The sequence below is a fragment of the Arachis duranensis genome, chromosome 6 (genome assembly GCF_000817695.3).
Source record: "Arachis duranensis cultivar V14167 chromosome 6, aradu.V14167.gnm2.J7QH, whole genome shotgun sequence".
Lineage (NCBI taxonomy): Eukaryota > Viridiplantae > Streptophyta > Magnoliopsida > Fabales > Fabaceae > Arachis > Arachis duranensis.
Window position 1 is genome coordinate 9,236,297 of NC_029777.3, and position 20,113 is coordinate 9,256,409.

The following is a 20,113-nucleotide window of genomic DNA, read 5'->3' on the forward strand; positions in this document are numbered from 1 at the left end:
TAAAAATATTTTACACAATTAAATTTATATTTTTATATTATTTTTTAGAAAATAAATTTTAAAATTAATTATTTTATTAAAACAATAATATATGATTATTGTCCATCCAAATTTTTATTAAAATATTTAGGGTTTGCTCGGGTGAGTTTTTAATAAAATATCTTTTTTTAAAATATCTTTTTTTAAAAGATTTTTTAGAAAAGTAAAATAATTTTATATTTGGATATCCCATGTGAAAAGATTTTTTTATCTATTAATTATATTTGGGCAATAAGATAAAAGTTTTTTTTGTTTATTTATCATATAAAAAATATATTTTTTTAAGAAAAAAATATCTTTTAAAAAATATGTAAATTATAACTTCTCAAAAAAGAATTTTTTTATTTTTTTAGTATTTTTACTTTTGTTATTAAAAATTTGGCAAACACAAATTTTTTTTATCGATTTAATAGCGCCAACCACGCACTTAACGGATTTTTTTAAATAAATAAAATAAATATTTTAATTACCAATATACGTAATTTTTAGAGTATTTTACGTTTTTTCATTATGTGTTTTATCTCATTTACAGTGTAAACGAGATAAGGCACAAACACGTGTCAATGTATCACATTTATAAACATGTTACGTAGGAAAGAGCGAACTACGCATATCTTATTTACTCTATAAACGAGATATGTGGGATTTTGAAATATTTACACAGTAAATGAGATATATTAGGACAAAAATCAACCATCTATAAAAGGATCAGCAAACCGTTGGTATTCTTTACAAAACTCTCAGATCTTCCTTCTCTTCTGTCTTTTCTTCCAAAAAATTAGCAAAAATGTCCAGTGGCAGTTGTTTCCTTGTTGTGATGGTATATCTCAAATATTAAATGAAAAATAGTGACAACGAAATTATATTTGAGTGTGATAGTCTTGCGCTATTCTAAACTTGAAGAGCAAATTCGTTGTTCGAATTAAAAAGTATGATATTGGCGCAGTAGGTGGTAGGAAGAGAAAAGAGGTTGATAGAGTTGGGTATAGGATGCTAGTACCGATGGGGAATGGTATATTTTAGTTTCGTCTGTTATGGCTTGATGGCGATGAACACGTACGCCTAATGTTTGACGTGCACGGGAGAAGTATGGTTGAACAAGTGATGGAACTTTTTATGGAGGTTCGTGATGTTGGTGGCGGTGGTACTGGCAGTTCGGACTTTGTGTCGAATGACCCTCCTCTCACACCACGACCGTTACACTGTGCTAGTTCAGTGCAGGATATGGACATGGACGTTGAGGATGAGGAATCCGACGAGGACTACGTTGCAGATAGACACAGAAGTGGTTCCTCTAACGATGATGGTGAGGATGAGTTCATACTAGAGACTCCTGTTGGTTGATCAGTTCAATACCTTTTCCTGCTTCGCGTCTAATTTCAGAGTTAGCATCTGTATCCAGCCACTACCATATATTAGATTTGGATGCGATGCACGAGAAAATTCCATATTCGAGTATGGGGGCCGACGATTACGATACCGACGGTGGTGTGAAGTTTAGGGTTGGTCACAAATTCAGGAGTAGAGAGGTAGTGCTGCAAGGCATGAAGAATTACAGTATTCAGAGAAATGCGGAGTATCGAGTAGTCGAGTCGAATCGGTTAAAGTACCGTGTATGTTGTCGGCAATTCACTAATGGTTGTCCTTGGAGTTTGCGTGTCGCCCTCCGATAGAATCTAGGATATTGGTGAGTGCTATAGTATTTTAGTTCGTTTTCTTCTTTGTCGTTGTTATTTTGGTTAGATTTTAATTCGATTATATTTAAAATTATTAGGGAGGTGCGTAAATTTGGCGGATCACACACGTGTATAGCCTCACCATGTTGCAGGATCATCGACAATTGAACAGCAGCCTCATATGTAGAATCATCTTGTCCCTCATACAGTCCAATCCATCAGTTTCCGACCCTATTCTATAGAGTACAGTGAGCATAGCTATCACTTCAAGCAGTCATACAGGAAAGTTTGGATGGCAAAACAAAAGACAATTGCGTAGATATATGGTTATTGGGCAGGCCTCTGAATGTCTGGTCGCACCTCCCTGGCACGCCTACGGCGATCAGGGACATCTGGTGGAAGGTGGAGGACCTCCCTTAGCATACTAGGTGTGGGCTAGACGTTGTCAGGGAGGGTCGAAAGTCTGGGATCGTTAAGCACATCTTCCCCGGACAGATGCCTGACCCTGCAGGCCTACTAGTACTAGACCCAGTATTCTAGTGTCGGCCTGTCGTCAGTAGTAGGCTGAATGGAGATCACATGGTCCGCCTCAAACGGGGCCTTGAATGCGTCGTACAAAACCCGATGAGATAAAATCAAAACCAAAATCGTATCTCACTTCTAGGAAAAAGGTCGAAATCTGCCTGTCGACCGGATATCACTGTGGAAACCTGTGGTATATCCACGAGACAAGCAATAGTGTGCAACCCAGCTATGTCAGTTGTGGCACAATGTGCTGCATGGCACAAGAAGTGGTATGTCTATGCAAGCACAATGGATCCCCTACGAAAGACCGATGCACCTTTTGAAGTCAGCCAACAATGACAACCATCTGATATGCACCTAATTGTCAGACTTGTGTGTCATCAGGTAGCCACCGATCAACATCATGTGTAACACCTGGTGTATTGTCAAAGGGTGGTTGGATCGATAGTTTGTGGGGGCACGTGCCGGACTCGATCTCGGAGCCACGTCAACTTGATGCTAAACGACTCTTTCCTCTGGGTGCCTTGTTGCATTGGAAGTGGCGGTCTGGCACCTAGGAGTTCCTCCATGTGCTCCCATGTCAGTCGGTGGTACCAAGTCTGAAAGTCATGTAGACACCCACCCATTGGCTTCCCGTCTGTGTGTAACCTAAGGTGACATGCAATGTCTTGCAGGGTGATGGTGGACTCATCCCATAGCAGGTGAAAAGTGTGGGTCTCCGAATACTACCGCTCAACGAATGTAGTGATTAGAGAGTTATTAAATACACAGTCAATGAGTTGCACCGTGTCGCCAAACTCAACTTTCCTCAGGTAAGGGACGATGGCGTCCGGGGGACAAGTGCGTGAAGCAGGCGAGGCCTCTGTTTAAAAGAAAATTTTTTATAAAGATTCTATTTTGTATTGAGTTCTCTAAGATATTAAAATCTTTTCTAAAAAATATAAAATGTAACTCGTATAAATATCACAACTTCTTAAGTAAGTATGAAAAAATTATACCATTTGAACTCTAACTCATTGACAAAAAAAATTCCGCACTTTAACCTATTATTAAAAAATGAAGTGAATTGTTTGATGTCATAAAAAAAAGTTTTGTGAATTACTATTTCTTAGTGATTTTTTTATTCACATGCACAAACTAATTCATGATATCAATCTTACTAAAGACTAAAATATATTTTATAATGTAAGTCCATCAAGCATAGGAATATAAGATCTCTTTTAACTAAAGTAAATTCAGCCAAGACACGAAGACAAAATACAAAGAAAAGAAACAAATAGGAAAATGAAAAGAGGCTTTGTCTTTGGTGGGAAAAGTATTTTAAAGACCTTGATGGACCAAGTGAAAAAATGCTAATTCAATGGATAGGATTGCATCCGTACAACAAGTGTTAGAAATTCAATGTTTGACCCAAAATTTAATGAATTTGTAGACCGGTTCACTATGGTTTAGTTAGACCAACTATTTAAAGACCGGTTTTTTTGAAAAAATTGATTTCTTTTTGGACCAACTATTTTTTTTGTAACATGGGCTCAAAATAATGTAATACAAATTCATACTCCCAAAACAGCCTGAATTACTACCCGTATTTTAATGATCAAACACTACATATTTTAATCAAACACATATTTTCCTGTACAATTTCATCTTTCATATTGAAATTTGATTTTTTTTTTCTGGAAAAATTTGAAAGAAATGAAAAAGAGTTTATAATAAATTCCAAGTGATTTAATTTATCATTTCTAATAGGAACAACAATACATATTATAAAAAAAATTAGAATAATAAACAATACACAAAAATTACAATGATAAATTTTACAATATCAAACAAAAAATATTCTATAATTGTTTTAATATTCTTAGTATTTTTTTATTTAGTATTATTTTAGACGATAACATTTTACTACTTATGACTCTATTGTTATGTATGATCAAATTTTTATTTATTTTGTCATTTTTAATAAAATCAATAATTCATATTATAACAAAATTATAATAAAAAATTTAATTAAAAAAATAAAAAATCAAAATATAAAAGAAAGTATTAAAAATGATAAAAAAAATTATGGAGAAAACTATTAAAACCAATAATGACCAGTAACAAACCTAAACACACGTTAAGTGCGCAAAAGCTATAGTTTCTTGTGCGTCAAGTGAACGCATTTTTAGAATACAAAATTATGTCTACGTTCAGAGAAAAAAAAAGTTGCCAAACATAAAGTCACCCATAATAGTAATAGCGTATCAAAAACTATAGTCTCTTGTTTGAACAGAATGAGTACATCAGGTAACGGAATTCCTAAAAATTTATATAGCAACATAATCCACAAAATACTAGTTTGATTAATAAAAAAAAGAATAGCAAGATTGATCAGCTTATCGAATCATCTGTCTCCTCCATATCTCCATTAAATTTCAAGTACTATCACCAATTTGTTAAAGGTGGCATCATCAAATGAACCATCCTGCAGACCTTGCTCCCAACTGCTACTAATTTGTACAATGAAGTTCCCATCAAGGTCGGTAACCACCTGAATACATTTTGGGATTTGAGGTTTAATTTGAAGTTGAGAGAGAGAGAGAGAGAGAGAGAGAGAGAGAGAGAGAGAGTTGTTGAGGATATCAATTGCTAACATCAGTGCTGCCTCTACAAAATCATCAAGATCCTTTCCAAAACAGGAACAATGCAAAACTTTTTTAAATCACCACACTGTAATAAGCTTAATATCTATAACAAGAATGACTACAAGTATCAGTATATCTCAAAATTATATTTCATTAATTCAACATATCAATTTGAATCAGTACCTTCTTGTGACCTTCTCTAGCAAGTTGTGCTAGGAGCTTACCATTGGGGCCAACGACAGCAAATGTTGGCCATGAATTTATGCCTAACTTGCGCCAAAGATACATGTCACTATCATTCACAACCTACAAATGAGTCAAAATAGAAATTTGATAGAACAAGTTTTGTTAATCATGTGTTCAGGAGTCCTAAAGCATTAATATTAACAGTAGTGCAACAATAAAACAAAATAGCAGCAGAATAACCATGATATATCAGTTCTCCATAAGCAGAAGAGGATAAAGACCTGATAATATTTAAAAATGTTAAATTTCAAGTAAAAGATTATGGACTTTGAAATACTAATTGAATTCCAACTTTTGTCGTACCGGATGAGTGATATCATAGTGTAGAACTGCATTACGAATGGCTTCAGAATCTTTCTCATTATCAAACTTCGCAGAATGAACACCTACAACAATGAACTGGATATATAAAGCATACATAAAATTATAACCTCATGTTTTCAATGTCAATAATGACTAGCCACCTTCATGCAGAAGAAAACTGAACAAACAGAGAAAATTTTATAAAGCAGAAACGCAAATGCAACATTTTATATCCAAAATATATAAAAATAAAATTTAAAATAAATTACTGGCATATCTTTGTATTTCTTCTCCAAAAATTCTAGGTCTGGTAAGACATGCATACAGTTTATACAACAATAAGTCCAGAAATCCAGGACAACAACTTTTCCTTTCAGATCCTGTCAAAAGATAAAATTACAATCCAATGAGTTATTGCAAATCTTTTATTTGGATTATAACACAAGCTGAAGAAAGGTACCCTGCGAAATTGTAGTGGAGCTGTATTCAGCCAATCAAGTTTCGCTGGAAATTCTGGAACAATCTGAGTGTTTCCCCTTGAACAGTAAAGGGAAATTAACGACAAATATCAAATTAAAACTTCTCATTTACAAGCCACAGTTGCTCACTCACGGGCTAAATGCCAAAACTTCAACATTCAATCTCCACTTCCTTTTTCAAATAAGGAGATTTAAACATTATCTGTGATAAAAATTTTACAACAAACTCCCAAGACTACATACTATATCCAACAGATCCTCCACTGAAAATTTCAGTACTGACAATATTCTTTCCTGTATGATTTTCTCCAGAGCCTCCAGCTCAATGAACCTCCTCTCTGGCCTGTGAAAAAGCTACTCACAGTAAAATTTGTGTCACTTCTTGAAATCATACTTCATCAACAATCATTTGAGCCAAGTTAGATACATAATTAAATAATTTATCAAAAGCCTAGAAACCAACAAAGAGATCAGACTAAAATTTTGAGCTACTTGAATGTTTAAGAAATTAGATTCTAAACTTTAAAGTAAGCACAAAAAAACAAAGAAACATGAGTGATAGAAAATTAGGAATTTAAAAATCCTAAATTGAGGGAAATTTGAAAAGATGTAAAAAGACCTAATATGCACTGATGGATGAACTTGGCCATGCCGGACTTGAAGATGAGAATATGAAGGCGGCACTCGAGGAAGTTCTCAACAGTGAGAGAGAGAGAGAGGGAGGATATAATCGAGCTTGTTCTGCGTCTCGTCAAGGAGGTCGTAATGGAACATCCTCAGAGGCTTGGGCGTTGCGACCAGATCTGGAGAGGCGATGAACTGCGGTGGCGACGGCAAGACGACGGCGAGGCGAGTTCTCTCTCCTCTCTGAATCTCTCTGTTTTGCTCTTCTCTCAGATCTCCTCAGCCAGTGGCATTGAGTCCACGCCCAAACTGTGCTCCGAGTGCTTCACATCCGCCGGAGCAAAAGCAGAACAAGCGGAGAACTTGTCGGGGAAGACGACGCAGCGATGACACCGTGCAGATCTCCTCCCCTCAACCATGACGTGCCGTTGGTGCTTTCTTGTAATAAGAAATTCTGAAATTTTTTCAAATTCCTCTCAACCGTTATTTTACTTTAATTGTGAACCAACCCATGCTTTTTTTATTATTTGAATTTATAACCTGGTCCTTCAAGGTCCAGATTATTCTTTTCCCACCGAAGAAAGCTCCAACAAACAAATAGGAAAATGAAAACAAAACAAGATTAAATAATCGTATCTTGTCTTCCCCCCAATTTACACTCACTTTCACACACAGACGCCAAGAAAGAAACCATACGCCAAGAAAGAAAGAAACCATTTTTTCACATCCTCAGTAGTAAAAACCCTAATCTTCGATCGCTCTCCTCTTCCGCTCTCTAAAACCCTAATATCCGATCCTCCAGATCGCTTCGCCCATCAAATCCCCGCTCCCCAATCGCTAAGCTTTCCTATTGCGCCACCAATTTTCCTCCTAGGGTTTGTTCTGATTGAAATTCCGTCAAGGCTGGCGGCTACCCGGGTCATGTAAATGGCGGATCCGCCAACAATCCGCCCCTGCAAGCGTTGTGTTACAGTTACAGATACAGTTACGGGCGGTAGCATAGGAAGCAGAAGCAGCAGCAGAAGGAGAAGAGTGGTGTTGATAGGGTCAGAGAGTTGTGAAGATTGCGAAGAGTGAAGCATGCTGAGCGTGGTGCGAGTGCACCTCCCTTCCGATATTCCCATCGTAGGATGTGAGTTAACACCTTATGTGCTCCTCCGCCGCCCTGACAGGACCGTTACCACCGATGATGTTTCCGAGATCAACCCCTTAGATGGCCATTTCTTGCGTTACAAGTGGTTAGTGCACTTCCCTCTATTCGCATCTTCTTTTTACTCTATTGTGAAAGAATTATTTATCTTTCTTGATGATCTTGAATTGTGTTTCTTGTTTCTTAGAAGTGGGTGTATGTAGTGTTTGCTGTTAGGTTTTAGCTCATTTAGCTATTTTGGCGTATTAAACTTGAATCTTTTAGTGTCTGCTATTTGAGATCACCATTTGGACCTTCCTTTTGGCAGGTATCGTGTACAAAGTGATAAAAAAGTTGCTGTCTGTAGCATACATCCATCCGAGCAGGCCACACTGCAGTGCCTAGGTTGTGTTAAGGCTAAAATACCTGTTGCCAAAAGTTACCATTGCACTCCAAAGTGTTTTTCAGATGCATGGCAGCATCATCGTGTCTTACATGACCGTGCTGCAAGCGCAGTTAATGACAACGGAAATGAAGAGGAGGAGTTATTTGGGCGATTTAATAATTCTGGTTCTGGATCTTCCAATACCACCTTATCTGCCTCTGCTTCAAGTGCTAGCCTGACAAATGGAGCTGCACCTGTGTATCCGGCAGCAGTTACACAACGAAGTGGTGGTGAAACGTGGTTTGAAGTTGGACGTTCTAAGACATACACCCCTACTGCTGATGACATTGGTCATGTACGTCGAATGATACCTGTTGATGGGATGGGGCATTTAGATGCAGAAGGGCGTATAACATCTTCGGGATCTTTTACGGTTCTATCATACAACATATTGTCTGATTCATATGCCTCAAGTGAATTATACAATTACTGCCCTTCATGGGCTCTTTCGTGGCCTTATCGCCGGCAAAATTTGTTACGAGAAATAGTTGGTTACCGTGCTGATATTATTTGTCTTCAGGAGGTATGTTCATGTGCTGTTAGATGCTATGAGATTTTTTTTAATGTTTTTTAAACTTTTTGTTCGTTGAATGGTTCTGAGTAAATAGCTCTTTATGTCAACCACAGGTTCAAAGTGATCATTATGAGGAATTTTTTGCCCCTGAACTGGATAAACATGGTTATTATGGTCTTTACAAGAAAAAAACAAATGAGGTTGATGTTTAACTTTACTTCATTATTTACATAATTTTAAGTTTTTTCTTTTGTTGTTAAGCTAAGATGATGGGGGTCTTGCAGGTATTCCTTGGTAATGCCAATACAATTGATGGTTGTGCGACATTTTTTCGTAGAGACAGATTTTCACATGTGAAAAAATACGAGGTGAGGAGTTATTTTATGGGTATAGACTTCTCTTAAGTTTCTATACAACTTAAAGTGGTGTTTTCTTGCATGCAGGTTGAATTTAATAAGGCTGCACAGTCATTAACAGATGCAATGATTCCAACCTCTCAGAGGAAAACTGCCTTGAATCGGCTGGTTAAGGTTGTTTATTGCATGAAACATGATACTTTTGATATTTTGAATGAAGAAATTATCTGTAATAGAGATGTTGCTTAACAAGTTTCCTTTATTTTGCTTTTAGGATAATGTTGCACTAATAGTTGTACTAGAAGCAAAGGTAAACAATCAGCCTGTTGACAATCCTGGGAAAAGACAGCTTCTTTGTGTGGTATGCTTTTCTTACTTTGATTTAGTCACTCCCCTTGCTCACTTACGTGGGTCCTCCTTTGTGGTTCCTGTTGCTTTTTTGTAATATAAATACTTATGCATCCATCCTTGTTGTTGTTGCCAATATTACTTACACAAATTGTGCATGGATTTCTCTTATTGTTTTCCATTTCTGTGTTATGCTGCAATATTTAATTGATGATTGGGCTGTTTTTTGAATTTTGCTTTATGGACATTTCTTTGTTCTTAGTATTCAGTTATTATTAAGGCTAATCATTCCTGATATATGTTTAAGGCCTCTTTCTTTTAATCATTATTCTTATGGCTTATTGTCTTACTTGTGGATTTTGGCTCTGTTAATACAAATTTGGGTAGCATATAAATAAACCATTGTAACACCTTGTCACACCTAGTTGAGTTGTATTGAAATTCTCTATAGTAAGGTCTGTTATTATTTCACCTAAATTTTCTTAACAGTAAGAGGTTTAGTATAGTATCCTTGGTTTGGCCAAACAAGATGGGTTCTTGGATATTTTCAACATAGTGGGCTTATTAACTTCACAAGATTGGTGAGCCAAACGATGTCTGTCATCAGTAGACGCAGTAGTGTTAGTTTTTTCTTCTTCCCCCGTGAATTAACTCTGAAACCTCATATAAAAATGACCAACATAATTGTCTGGTTTCAATTTTTTTATTGAAATCACTGTCTGGATTTATCTTTATTAAAGATATGCTTTTCCTCCCCGTTCCCTACCTTTACTACTGTTGGTTTATGTTCAACTTCATTTCTTTTAACTAATATCTAATTGCTATTACTAAATCTTAGTTTTTGTTTGTGGAGTTCAGGCAAATACACATGTCAATGTGCATGACGATTTAAAGGATGTCAAACTCTGGCAGGTTAGTAATTGCTTTGACTTGTTCATATTGAAAAGGAAACAGTGTGTACTTCGAACTCGATCTTTAATAATTTCTTCCTCCCTTTTAGGTGCATACACTTTTAAAAGGATTGGAGAAAATCGCTGCCAGTGCGGACATTCCAATGTTGGTTTGTGGAGACTTTAACTCAGTTCCAGGAAGGTTTGGTTCCTTCCCTTTACGTTTAATGTTAAATAAAGTTCTTCAAGGGTCATTTTATCGGTGTCAGTAATTTTTTTCCTAAGGGCTATTCTGACTTTGCTGCAGTGCTCCTCATTCTCTTCTTGCAATGGGAAAAGTAGATCCTTCACATCCTGACTTAGCTGTTGACCCACTTACTATATTGCACCCTCGTACCAAGTTGGTTCACCAATTGCCACTGGTAATGCATTCATTCAAGTATATTTAAAGTTATATATAATCTCTCTCGCTTTAATTCTGTATTTCCTTGTCAACTTTTCTTATTAACTTTAACTTTTTGGGTGGGGCATCCTTTCTGTTTTAGGTCAGTGCATATTCATCTTTTGCAAGAACAATTGGTGTTGGGTATGAGCAGCATAGACGGAGATTGGACAGCACAACAAATGAACCTTTATTCACCAATGTCACTAGAGATTTTATTGGATCTCTAGATTACATATTCTACACAGGTAAGCTATCTTGCCATATTATCTTACTAATAAATCTAACATCCTGGTTTCTTGCTTGTGAAGTAACATCATTTGTTTTTTCAGCGGATTCCTTGGTTGTGGAGTCGTTGTTGGAGCTATTGGACGAGGAAAGTTTGAGGAAGGATACAGCTCTTCCTTCACCTGAGTGGTCCTCAGATCATATAGCTCTCTTAGCTGAGTTCCGCTGCTGCAAAAATAGATCTAGGCGCTGACTCATAAGGTAGTAATATCACTCCTTATTCCCTTGACAAATGAATTGTCCTTTACACCCTCTTATCTTTTGATTTGTGTTGGTGTATATATTTTGTTTTATTCATAATTTTTTTAAAAATAATAATTTTGTTAGATGTTAAGAGAGAAGTGCTAAGTAGGGGACATAGACCTAAAACACTTCCCCTTCCATTTTATCATAATTCCCACATAGATAGACCCTTAATGACGGGAAATCTCTTAAGTTTTCCCCTCTTGTTAAATATGAACACTGAGCCCAATAGGTATGTACCAGTTTTGTTTTAGAGTCTCTTTAAAAGTTAAAGGACTTCTATCAGTTGGAGTAATCTCTCGGTGTGATGAAGGATTTCCCATATCTTATATGCCGTTGATATTTTTTTCTCCAGGATTTGACTTTCTTTCACTGATGGTTTTTACAATTTTATTGTGTCTGTACTTGTCCTTGATGTGTCTTGTTTCCATTCCCACATTGAATCGTTCTTGTCTTTGATCGTTTTGTTCCACTACCACAGTGGGTAGAGTTTTGATCCTTTTTATGTCTTTATGCTTTACTACTTTTTTGTGGTGATGGCTCTCAATTTTTGTAGGTCGGATCCGGATATACGTAAACAAAAAGGTTGAAAGAATCAAGCATTTAGTTGACAAGATATTGTAAGAGTGGTAGATCATGGCCTTTGTCTTTTTTCCCAGGTATCTCCCATGTGGGGGTCCTTGCAATGATCTGCTTTGTATCATGCTACCTTTGTTTCATAGAAAATTTATCATCCCTTTTACTGATTTGCTTACTTCACCTCCTCTTCCCTAATATATATATTTTTTATAAAGTGAAAGCTTTCTTATTTTCCCACGGGCTTTATACATCTAAAACTCAACTAACTAATCAATCTTTCCATTCTTGAAGTCCTTCTGATCAAGTGACAGCTGAGTGCTGAGTCCAGGGCTTATAGATATCTGTCTCCATTAAATTATAATATATCTTGAAAACTGTTTATCTCATTTGCTAACCTGAAAGTTTACTAGTTTAGGATGGCGTATTGATTTAAGTTTGTGAATTTTGTCACATACGAGGTGAGTTGCCTAGCATGGGCATAATTAATGGAATAGTAGGTTTTCGGCTCTACGTCATAATTTCTGGTAGATAGCAAATACAAATTATTTGCAAGAATATCATCAGCATTTTCTTAAATTAGAATGATGTAACTGTAATGATGCATTTCTATTATTTAATTTCTGTCCATTGTTAATGTAAAGAGTTATAAATTGACAGTTGATAATGCATTGTCATGTAGACACAAAGCTCTCTCTCCTATTTTTATTATTTTTTGTTGAGATTATGGATATTAAGTACAAAAGTCACTTTCTTCTGCTCACTTGGCAGCATATAAATATATAATTGTGTTAAACTTTTATCGGATTACTATTTAGTTAATTTGATTTTATGGAAGTTATTTCAAGTTGTACATAGGTACTTGAGTATTGAATCATGAATGAAAATTAAAGTTTGTGCCATAGTATAATTGTAAAGAGATTACTCCTATCATTGCTCATGTATTAATGGCCAAAGATCCAATAAAGTATGGACGATATTTCAGAGATACTTTGATGATGAACGAACTAACAAAGTCGGAATGAACCTCATGATACCATCAACGACGTGTGAATATAATTATTGCACTGGTTAAAAATTCCACCAAGTCAAGGAGGTGGTTCTTCTAGTTCAACTCTGAAACCCTTTTGCACTGTATTTCTATCGGCTTGTGGTGCATGTCCCTTGTAACATTAACTGGTAGTTGAAAAGGAATAAAGAAAACGATCATAATAGTATTGTAGTTAATTTCATATTAACCTTTTTTTCTGATAATTATTACAACTAGTCAACTATCAATCTTTGATCACTTTCAGATAGAGTGATATTAAACATCCGTTAAGTAAGCAGTGAAGATTAATGTTGTAGCACAGGACAAGGACGATGAAGAGCCACTAGGGAGCTGAGATTGAGTGAAAATGTTGTTCCCAAATGACAAAGTACGCCGATGGGGAAAGGGAAAAGAGCCGCCATAGATGGTTTTTTGAGTTGGAATAGTGTTGTGTTTTAGAGCTTCTAATGTCAATCTCTATTGCCGGAATTTTTATACGGTTGTTTGATATATAAATGTAAGATTGTAATGTTTGTATGATAGTATGATGGGAGTAGCAATATTCATTTTATAAGTACCAATGTTCTATCCCCACTAACGTGGATGATTGATATCGTTTGGTGCGCCATATACCTTACTCTTGATTAGGGATATTTACAAACACATAAATTTTGCTCCTTTGAACATTATTAGTTGAAATATTAGTTAAAAATGGTTGGTTACTAATCCTTTCATAATTTTTAACATGTAATAATAGAGTTTAATTTGATGCACTGATAGTATAAAATATTTTATACAGTTGTGCAATTATATCTATTATTTTTTATGATCATCTACGTCAATGTGAAAGGTAATTATTTTTACTGATATAATATTATATAATTGGATGTACGTATAAAATTTTTTACATTAACAGTGCATCAAAATTAAATTCATAATGATATTTAGTTTTGAAATTATATAACTATTTTTATTTTTATAAAAATAAAAAAATGTGTATCGGAAAAAAACTATCAATCCACGCATATTAATAACAACTAACATAGGAGAGAAAGATAGGAGACACTATTTTTGTGTACAGTTTTGTCTTAAAAAAATGATATTTTTCTTTCTAATTAAAATTATTTTTCATTCTTATTATTTTATTGTTCATGATAATATAAGAACTTTTTTATCATTAATAATAATGATTTGAAACAATACATCGGAAGAAAATAAGGTTATTAATTAAAAAGTGATAATATATATTTCCTATTTTTGATATAAAAAAGAATAATGGTATCTTTCTCTCTCTTGTCTAAGTGTTTCCCCCCAAAGGCAGAAGACAACTCGACAAGACACAAACTCGAACCCATTTTGCGATTACTTCCACTGTTCCCTCCACATCCTCCCTCAGTAAAACCCTAATCTTCGATCTCTCTTCTCTTTCTCTCTCTAAAACCCACACTTTCTCTCTCCCTTCATCGATTCCCCTCTCCAATCTCCTATCCTCGTAAGATCTCCTAATTTTCCGCCTAGGGTTTCTTCGGATTGGGCCTCCGTCAAGGCTGGCGGGTACTCGAGCCATGTAAATGGCGGATCCGTCAGGTATCTGCCCCTGCAAACGTCGTATTACAGTTACAGTTACAGATACAGTTACGGGCGGTAGCGTCAGAAGCAGCAACAGTAGCAGCAGGAGAAGAAGAAGAACATTGGTGTTGATAGGGTCAAAGAGTGAAGCATGCTGAGCGTGCTGCGAGTGCACCTCCCTTCCGATATTCCCATTGTAGGATGTGAGCTCACGCCTTACGTGCTCCTCCGCCGCCCAGATAAGACCGTTACCACCGATGATGTTTCCGAGACCAATCCCTTAGATGGCCATTTCTTGCGTTACAAGTGGTTAGTGCACTGCCCCTATTTGCAGCTTCTTCCCCTCCCCCCTCTTCTTTTTCTACAAAAAATTTGACCTTTTCTGGGTGCTATTTGAATTGCCTTTGCTTTTGATGACTTTGGGGGTAGTTGTATATACGTGTGTAATGTGGGTATTTGAGCTTCATTGTGCGTGTCGGAGGATTACTTTATCTGCTTGTTTACTTTGGTCTATTCTTTTCTGATAATATGAATTGAAATTTCATTTTATGTAGTCTTGGTTTGAACTTAGAAAGCAGTCGGATTACTCTTATTAAGCGGGATTTCATATTGTTTGGTTTCACCATTGGTTGATGTCATTTTTGCTTCTTTTTTATTATATCTTCATGTAAGTATTGTTTTTTTTTTTATTTCAAACAAAGGTTAAGAAACAGAAATAATAATAGTAGTACAAAACCTGTGCAGCACAATTGACTGAAGTATGTAGTGATTAGAGAATTGGTTGCAGTATCAAAAAAACTTTTTCTGATTGTGCTGTGGTGCTCACAGATGCCTGTCTGGCTGTCCAAAGAATTTGTTCTGATATTGCTACGCCATTCCTGTACTGCATGATATAGTCATATATGGCTTCTTGGGTATTTGCATCTATGCCCTTGTCAGCTAGTCCTCTGCTAGGCAGTATTGGCCTGCACAAAATTATATACATATATGGGGAAACTGGGACTTCAAGTTTGTTACATTGTGATATGTTCTCAACAAATCACTACATTTAGATTTTGTTTCATAATCTCTAATACAGGACTGTGGATTTGTCTTCCAGTGTATCATTGTGATGTTGGAGATTTTAAGTGCATATGTTTATTGTTAGTCATTTAAAGGTATTTTAACGAGTTCATTTACTAGTAAATATAGCATATAGGTTCTAGATGTAATGAAAAGCTCAACATGAATACCAAATTTTATGTTAGGTATTGCACATGATTTCTTTGATAGTTTGTGCTGATGTTTAGTTATTTCTTAAACAAATCTAGTTTAGTGTTAATTTTTGTGGAAAATTGGCATGCAAAATGCATTTTTTAAGGAGGATGTGACCATCACTTTCAGTTTTTACAATGGGGAGCTGTTTACTGTTGGCTCAAATGCAAGAAAAATGTTGTGTCTTTTAATTTATGATTTGCAAGAATGTTTACGATGTCACCTTGTTTATCACCAAAAGTAATCTCTACGTCTTGATAGTATTCTTCTATACATAGTTTTTTTAAAAAGGTGATTCTCCAAATAGTTGCTCTGTTTTTTGACATGATCATTTCGACATTTCTTATGGCAGGTATCGTGTACAAAGTGATAAAAAGGTTGCTGTTTGTAGCATACACCCATCAGAGCAAGCCACCCTGCAGTGTCTAGGTTGTGTCAAGGCCAAAATACCTGTTGCCAAGAGTTACCATTGCACATCAAAGTGTTTTTCAGATGCATGGCAACATCATCGTGTCTTACATGACCGTGCTGCAAGTGCAATCAATGAAAATGGAAATGAAGAGGAGGAGTTATTTGGGCGTTTTAATAATTCTGGCTCTGGGTCATCAAATACCAGCTTATCTGCCTCTGCATCAAGTGCTAGCTTGACAAATGGATCTGCACCATTGTATCCGGCAGCAGTTACACAACGAAGCGGTGGTGAAACGTGGTTTGAAGTTGGACGTTCTAAGACATACACCCCTACTGCCGATGACATTGGTCATGTCCTCCTTCACCTAGCCCACGACGAATGATACCTGTTGATCCGATGGGGCATTTAGATGCTGACGGACGTATAACATCTTCAGGATCTTTTACAGTTCTATCATATAACATATTATCTGATGCATATGCCTCAAGCGATCTTTACAATTATTGCCCTTCATGGGCTCTTTCGTGGCCATATCGCCGGCAAAATTTGTTACGAGAAATAGTTGGTTACCGTGCAGATATTATTTGTCTGCAGGAGGTATGTACATCTGCTTTTTGCTGTTATCTATACTGATCTTTAATGACATCTGTTTTTCTAAATTTATTTCTAATTTTATTTTTTTTAAAATTGTTTTGAATAAAGTACTCTCTGTTTTATTGTACTGTTGCAGGTTCAAAGTGACCATTATGAGGAATTTTTTTCCCCAGAACTGGATAAACATGGCTATTATGGTCTATACAAGAGAAAAACAAATGAGGTGGTTGCAGTGTTTTAGTTTGTTTTGACGGAATTTTTAAATTCGTTTCTAATGTTTAATTATGCTTTGTGAACTTGCAGGTATACAATGATAGCAACAATAAAATTGATGGTTGTGCAACATTTTTTCGTAGAGACAGATTTTCACATGTGAAGAAATATGAGGTTAGGGATTATTTTATGCGTACTTTGTAGTGTTTCCAATCATTTTATACTCAACTCAGTGATATGTGCACACAGGTTGAATTTAATAAGGCTGCACAGTCATTAACAGATGCTATGATCCCCACCACCCAGAGGAAAACTGCCTTGAATAGGCTTGTTAAGGTGACTTGTTGAACATAACTTGTCACCTTTTGTATGCTGAAGATAGAAATAGTATCTCATAGAAATGATGCTTACCGAGTTTCCATTTTGTCTTTTAGGATAATGTTGCACTAATAGTTGTTCTAGAGGCAAAGGTTAACAATCAGCCTGTTGATAATCCAGGAAAAAGGCAGCTTCTATGTGTGGTATGTTTTTTCTATTTTTTGATTTATTCATGTTCCTTGATCACTAGGTGGTCGTCTCTTCCCTTTTGTTCCTTGATGCATCTAGAATCTGCTCTATGGAATTCTTCTTCTTATTATTCCATTATTAGTAAGGGTGGTCATCCCAATATATGTTAGGCATGTTTGTGTCTTTTAAGCATGCTCCTTCTGAAGCAGCTTTCCACTTGATTTTCTTCTTAGTATTCCATTAATATTAAGGGTGGTAATATGTGTTGGAAATTTGTTTGTTTCATTTAAGCATGTTTCCTTTCTCAATCAGCTTCCACTTTGATTTTTGATGGCCTATTTTCTTAGCTATGTATTTTTACCTTTTAGGCTGGTTCAAGAACTGTGGATTAGGCAGATGCTGAGGTGTTTACTTTTTTTCTCTCTAAATAAACATTGAAAGACTGGCATAAATGTTTGGCTTCAAAATTTGTTGATTCTCTTTTAAATGAATTTTGTTTAAGGGTGAATCATTATTCCTTTAAGAAAGAGATGGTATTGTCTGCCTTACTTTTCTTGCTTAGGTTTGAATTCAAAAGACTATTTTTATCAAAATAATTGGCATTGCTAAAATATAATTTCTTATGGATGCTAGGCAAATACTCATGTAAATGTGCAGCAAGATTTAAAGGATGTCAAGCTCTGGCAGGTAAGGCATTCCCTTCACACGTTCATGTTTAACATTGTGTGTATGATGAATGTAATAGTTAAAAATTTCCTTCCTCCCCCCGTTAGGTGCATACATTGTTAAAAGGATTGGAGAAAATAGCTGCTAGTGCAGACATTCCAATGTTGGTTTGTGGAGACTTCAACTCAATTCCAGGAAGGTTGGATTGCCTCTCTTTATGCTTAATTTCAATACATTTTTGCTCCATAAGGGATTTTTTTAATCATTATCTGTAATTTGTTTCTAAGTTGTATTCATACTTTCTGTAGTGCTCCCCATGCACTTCTTGCAATGGGGAAGGTAGATCCTTCACATCCCGATTTAGCTGTTGACCCACTTAATATATTGCGCCCTCACAGCAAGTTGGTTCACCAGTTGCCACTGGTAATGTATTCATTCATTCAAGTACAATCCATAATGTAATTCTTTTTGTTTTGTTGGTTTTTTCTTTGTTGTTATGTACAAGAACCTATGAAGTAGTATGGTCTCTCACGTTGGTTCTATAAATTCCGCCCTGCTTTTTCTTCCTGACTCATCTTACTTTGAATTTCAGGTCAGTGCATATTCATCCTTTGCAAGAACAATGGGTCTTGGTTATGAACAGCATAAACGTAGACTTGACAGCACAACAAATGAACCTTTATTCACAAATGTCACGAGAGATTTTATTGGCTCTCTAGATTATATATTTTATACAGGTAAGCTTTCTTGCGGTATTATATGATTTATAAACCTAACATCATGGTTCCTTATTGTGACGCAATATCATTTTTGTTTCCTTTTCAGCGGATTCATTGGTTGTGGAGTCACTATTGGAGCTATTGGATGAGGAGAGTTTGAGGAAAGATACCGCACTTCCTTCTCCAGAATGGTCCTCGGATCATATAGCTCTCTTAGCTGAGTTCCGCTGCTGCAAGAATAGATCTAGGCGTTGACTCATAAGGTATTATTCCTTCCCTTGATAATTCATTCTTCTTGCTTCCCTGCTATCCGCTGTTTTTATCTTTTATAATTTAAAGCATAATTGTCATATTGTGCATTATGGTGTATCAATTTTGTAATGTGTGTCATAAGATACTTAAATATATATGTGAACTGATGCCATAAAAATTTCATAAAGATATAAACAAATAAATATATGTTCAAATTGCAAAAACAAAGCAGAATTTTGCATGTGATGAAGGATTTTCCCCGTCTTATGTCTTTCAGGCATGTTGTGTTGAGGGTTTTCTTAATTGATCATGGATCTCAATTTGTGTAGGTCAGATCCAGAGATACACTTAAACAAAAAGGTTGAAAGAATCAAGTATTTAGTTGACAAGATATTGTAAGAGTGGTAGATCATGGCCTTTGTCTTTTTCCCAGGTATCTCCCATGTGGGGTTCCTTGCAATGATCTGCTTTGTATTATGTCACCTTTGTTTCATAAAAAAAAAAGTAATTATTATTATTATTATTATTATCCCCTTTTACGAATTTCCTCCTTTACCTTCTTTTATTTTTCTTTATAAAGTTATAGCTTTCTTATATTCTCCAATGGCTTAATAGATCTAGCAATTAACTAATCACTTTTAAGTCCGTCACATCAACTAACTGCCGAGTTTATGGTTTAAATATCTGCTAATAATGCAGCATTAGCTTACGTATGTCTTCAAAACTGTTGTTTTGCTAATCAAGTGCGTTGCTAATTGTACTGACAAGTTTGAAATGGGCATGGGGACTGAACTGAAAGGGTAAATTACCATTTTGGTTTCCAAAAGATCTAATTTTTGACAAAATGACCTTCAAAAAAGAAAATGACATTTTGATTTTCTAAAGATAATTTTAGTTTGATAAAATGCACTAAATATAAAGACATTTGAAAGAACTCTAATAATTAGATTTTAACGTGGTATTTTGCAAGTCTATTTAAAAAATGAGATTTTTTTTTATCTTCTACGTGAATTTGTTTCTGGCACGTTTTTTTTTATGTTGAAAAGGGTCTAGAGGTTGAAGTTTGTTGTTTTTTAGTGTATTTTCTAATTAAATTTCTAAATGTTTCAATAAAAAATAGACCAAATATATGAATGAGTTTAATTTT

The 20,113-nt window shown here is 35.5% G+C and overlaps 2 protein-coding genes and 1 non-coding gene across 6 annotated transcripts; 2 read left to right on the forward strand and 1 right to left on the reverse strand.

Annotated features, from left to right (window-relative positions):
* Positions 1 to 4,470: 4,470 nt before the first annotated feature.
* On the reverse strand, positions 4,471 to 6,941 carry LOC107492732 (uncharacterized). Of its 2 annotated transcripts, XR_001592835.3 has the most exons (6): positions 6,515 to 6,941; positions 5,877 to 6,238; positions 5,686 to 5,796; positions 5,417 to 5,499; positions 5,051 to 5,173; positions 4,471 to 4,773 (listed from the first exon to the last, which is right to left on the reverse strand). It is a non-coding gene; the product is annotated as an uncharacterized LOC107492732 (transcript). The 2 variants fall into 2 exon arrangements; XR_002364918.2 differs by lacking the exon at positions 5,686 to 5,796.
* A 221-nt stretch (positions 6,942 to 7,162) lies between these two features.
* LOC107492727 (carbon catabolite repressor protein 4 homolog 1) lies at positions 7,163 to 13,354 on the forward strand. 3 transcript variants are annotated; one of them, XR_008000524.1, is made up of 14 exons: positions 7,163 to 7,757; positions 7,977 to 8,616; positions 8,721 to 8,807; positions 8,892 to 8,975; positions 9,051 to 9,137; positions 9,238 to 9,324; positions 10,170 to 10,223; positions 10,312 to 10,403; positions 10,509 to 10,623; positions 10,747 to 10,891; positions 10,976 to 11,132; positions 11,731 to 11,833; positions 12,736 to 12,929; positions 13,046 to 13,354. XR_008000524.1 is itself a non-coding variant. In XM_016113786.3 (12 exons), the coding sequence occupies exons 1-11, from the start codon at positions 7,600 to 7,602 to the stop codon at positions 11,122 to 11,124; spliced, it is 1,698 nt and encodes a 565-aa protein (XP_015969272.1). In that variant the 5' UTR covers positions 7,163 to 7,599; the 3' UTR covers positions 11,125 to 11,132; positions 11,731 to 11,920. The 3 variants fall into 3 exon arrangements, 1 of the variants encoding a protein (XP_015969272.1); XR_001592834.3 differs by lacking the exon at positions 12,736 to 12,929; XM_016113786.3 differs by lacking the exons at positions 12,736 to 12,929; positions 13,046 to 13,354 and having other exon boundaries at positions 11,731 to 11,920.
* Positions 13,355 to 14,069: 715 nt separating this feature from the next.
* On the forward strand, positions 14,070 to 19,565 carry LOC107492731 (carbon catabolite repressor protein 4 homolog 2-like). Its single transcript, XM_016113789.3, is given in 13 exon segments — positions 14,070 to 14,658; positions 15,956 to 16,368; positions 16,371 to 16,612; positions 16,746 to 16,832; positions 16,913 to 16,996; positions 17,072 to 17,158; positions 17,257 to 17,343; positions 17,963 to 18,016; positions 18,103 to 18,194; positions 18,304 to 18,418; positions 18,588 to 18,732; positions 18,821 to 18,977; positions 19,296 to 19,565. Coding segments are annotated over 12 exon segments (1,713 nt in total). The 5' UTR covers positions 14,070 to 14,500; the 3' UTR covers positions 18,970 to 18,977; positions 19,296 to 19,565.
* Positions 19,566 to 20,113: the final 548 nt, after the last annotated feature.